The sequence below is a fragment of the Aplysia californica genome, unplaced genomic scaffold, assembly GCF_000002075.1.
Source record: "Aplysia californica isolate F4 #8 unplaced genomic scaffold, AplCal3.0 scaffold01610, whole genome shotgun sequence".
Lineage (NCBI taxonomy): Eukaryota > Metazoa > Mollusca > Gastropoda > Aplysiida > Aplysiidae > Aplysia > Aplysia californica.
The window spans coordinates 17226-18549 of NW_004798880.1; the positions used below are offsets into that span (position 1 = coordinate 17226).

General features: G+C 44.4%; 1 protein-coding gene across 1 annotated transcript in view; it reads left to right on the plus strand.

Moving 5' to 3' along the window:
* Positions 1-42: 42 nt before the first annotated feature.
* The window catches only part of LOC106013948 (somatostatin receptor type 5-like), a 4414-nt gene continuing 3132 nt past the window's right edge, over positions 43-1324 (plus strand). The window contains exon 1 of the mRNA XM_013090872.2: positions 43-301. Coding sequence (XP_012946326.1) covers positions 89-301 — 213 coding nt within the window. The 5' untranslated portion in view covers positions 43-88. The remainder of the gene's footprint in view (positions 302-1324) is intronic.

A 1324-nucleotide genomic window follows, 5' to 3' on the forward strand; every position in this document is an offset into this window, starting at 1 on the left:
CGCGTTCGCACACGTGTGTGTGTGGGGGTGTGTGAGGGTGTGTGTACGTTTGTGTGTGTGCTAGCGTGTGTGTGTGTGTTGTGTGTATATGTCTGTGTGCTGCAAACACTTCGCAATTGTATTCTACCTAATATTCCAGATGATAAGCGCCTTGTCACGTGACCGATGTGCTCACACAGGGACCCACTCCCTGCTCATCAACCTCGCCTGCTCAGAGCTGCTCTTCTCCTTGGGGATTCCTATAGTGGTCACAACCAGACTGACCATCGACTGGACTCTGGGGGACCCGCTCTGTAAACTGGTCTGTTGTTCTGCTTGTTTTGTCTTTATCCTTGATAAAATCTTAAACGCACAGAAACACACACACACACACACACACACACACACACACACATACATACACACATATACACACACGCACACATAAGGATTCCTATTGTGGTCACAACAAGACTGACCATCGACTGGACTCTGGGAGATCCCCTCTGTAAGCTGGTCGGTCATACTACTCGGTGTGTCGTATGTGTAAATGTTAAACAAATAATATAAACAAACACAGACACATAGACAAATACATACACAAACAAACACACACACAAGCAAAAACACCCACAAACACCCACCCACACACAAACACACACACAAGCAAAAACACCCACAAACACACACCCACACACAAACACACACACAAACACACTCACACATACACACACACACATACATACACACATACACACACAGGCACACGTAAGGATTCCTATTGTGGTCACAACCAGACTGACCATCGACTGGACACTGGGAGATCCCCTCTGTAAACTGGTCGGTCATACTACTCGGTGTGTCTTATGTGTAAAACTTAAACACATAATATAAACAAGACACACAGACACATAGACAAATACATACAAAAACACACACACACAAGCAAAAACACCCACAAACACACACCCACACACAAACACACACACAAACACACTCACACATACACACACACACATACATACACACATACACACACAGGCACACGTAAGGATTCCTATTGTGGTCACAACCAGACTGACCATCGACTGGACACTGGGAGATCCCCTCTGTAAACTGGTCGGTCATACTACTCGGTGTGTCTTATGTGTAAAACTTAAACACATAATATAAACAAGACACACAGACACATAGACAAATACATACAAAAACACACACACACAAGCAAAAACACCCACAAACACACACCCACACACAAACACACACACAAGCGAAAACACCCACAAACACACACCCACACACAAACACACACACAAACATACTCACACACAAATAAAGATTCTTG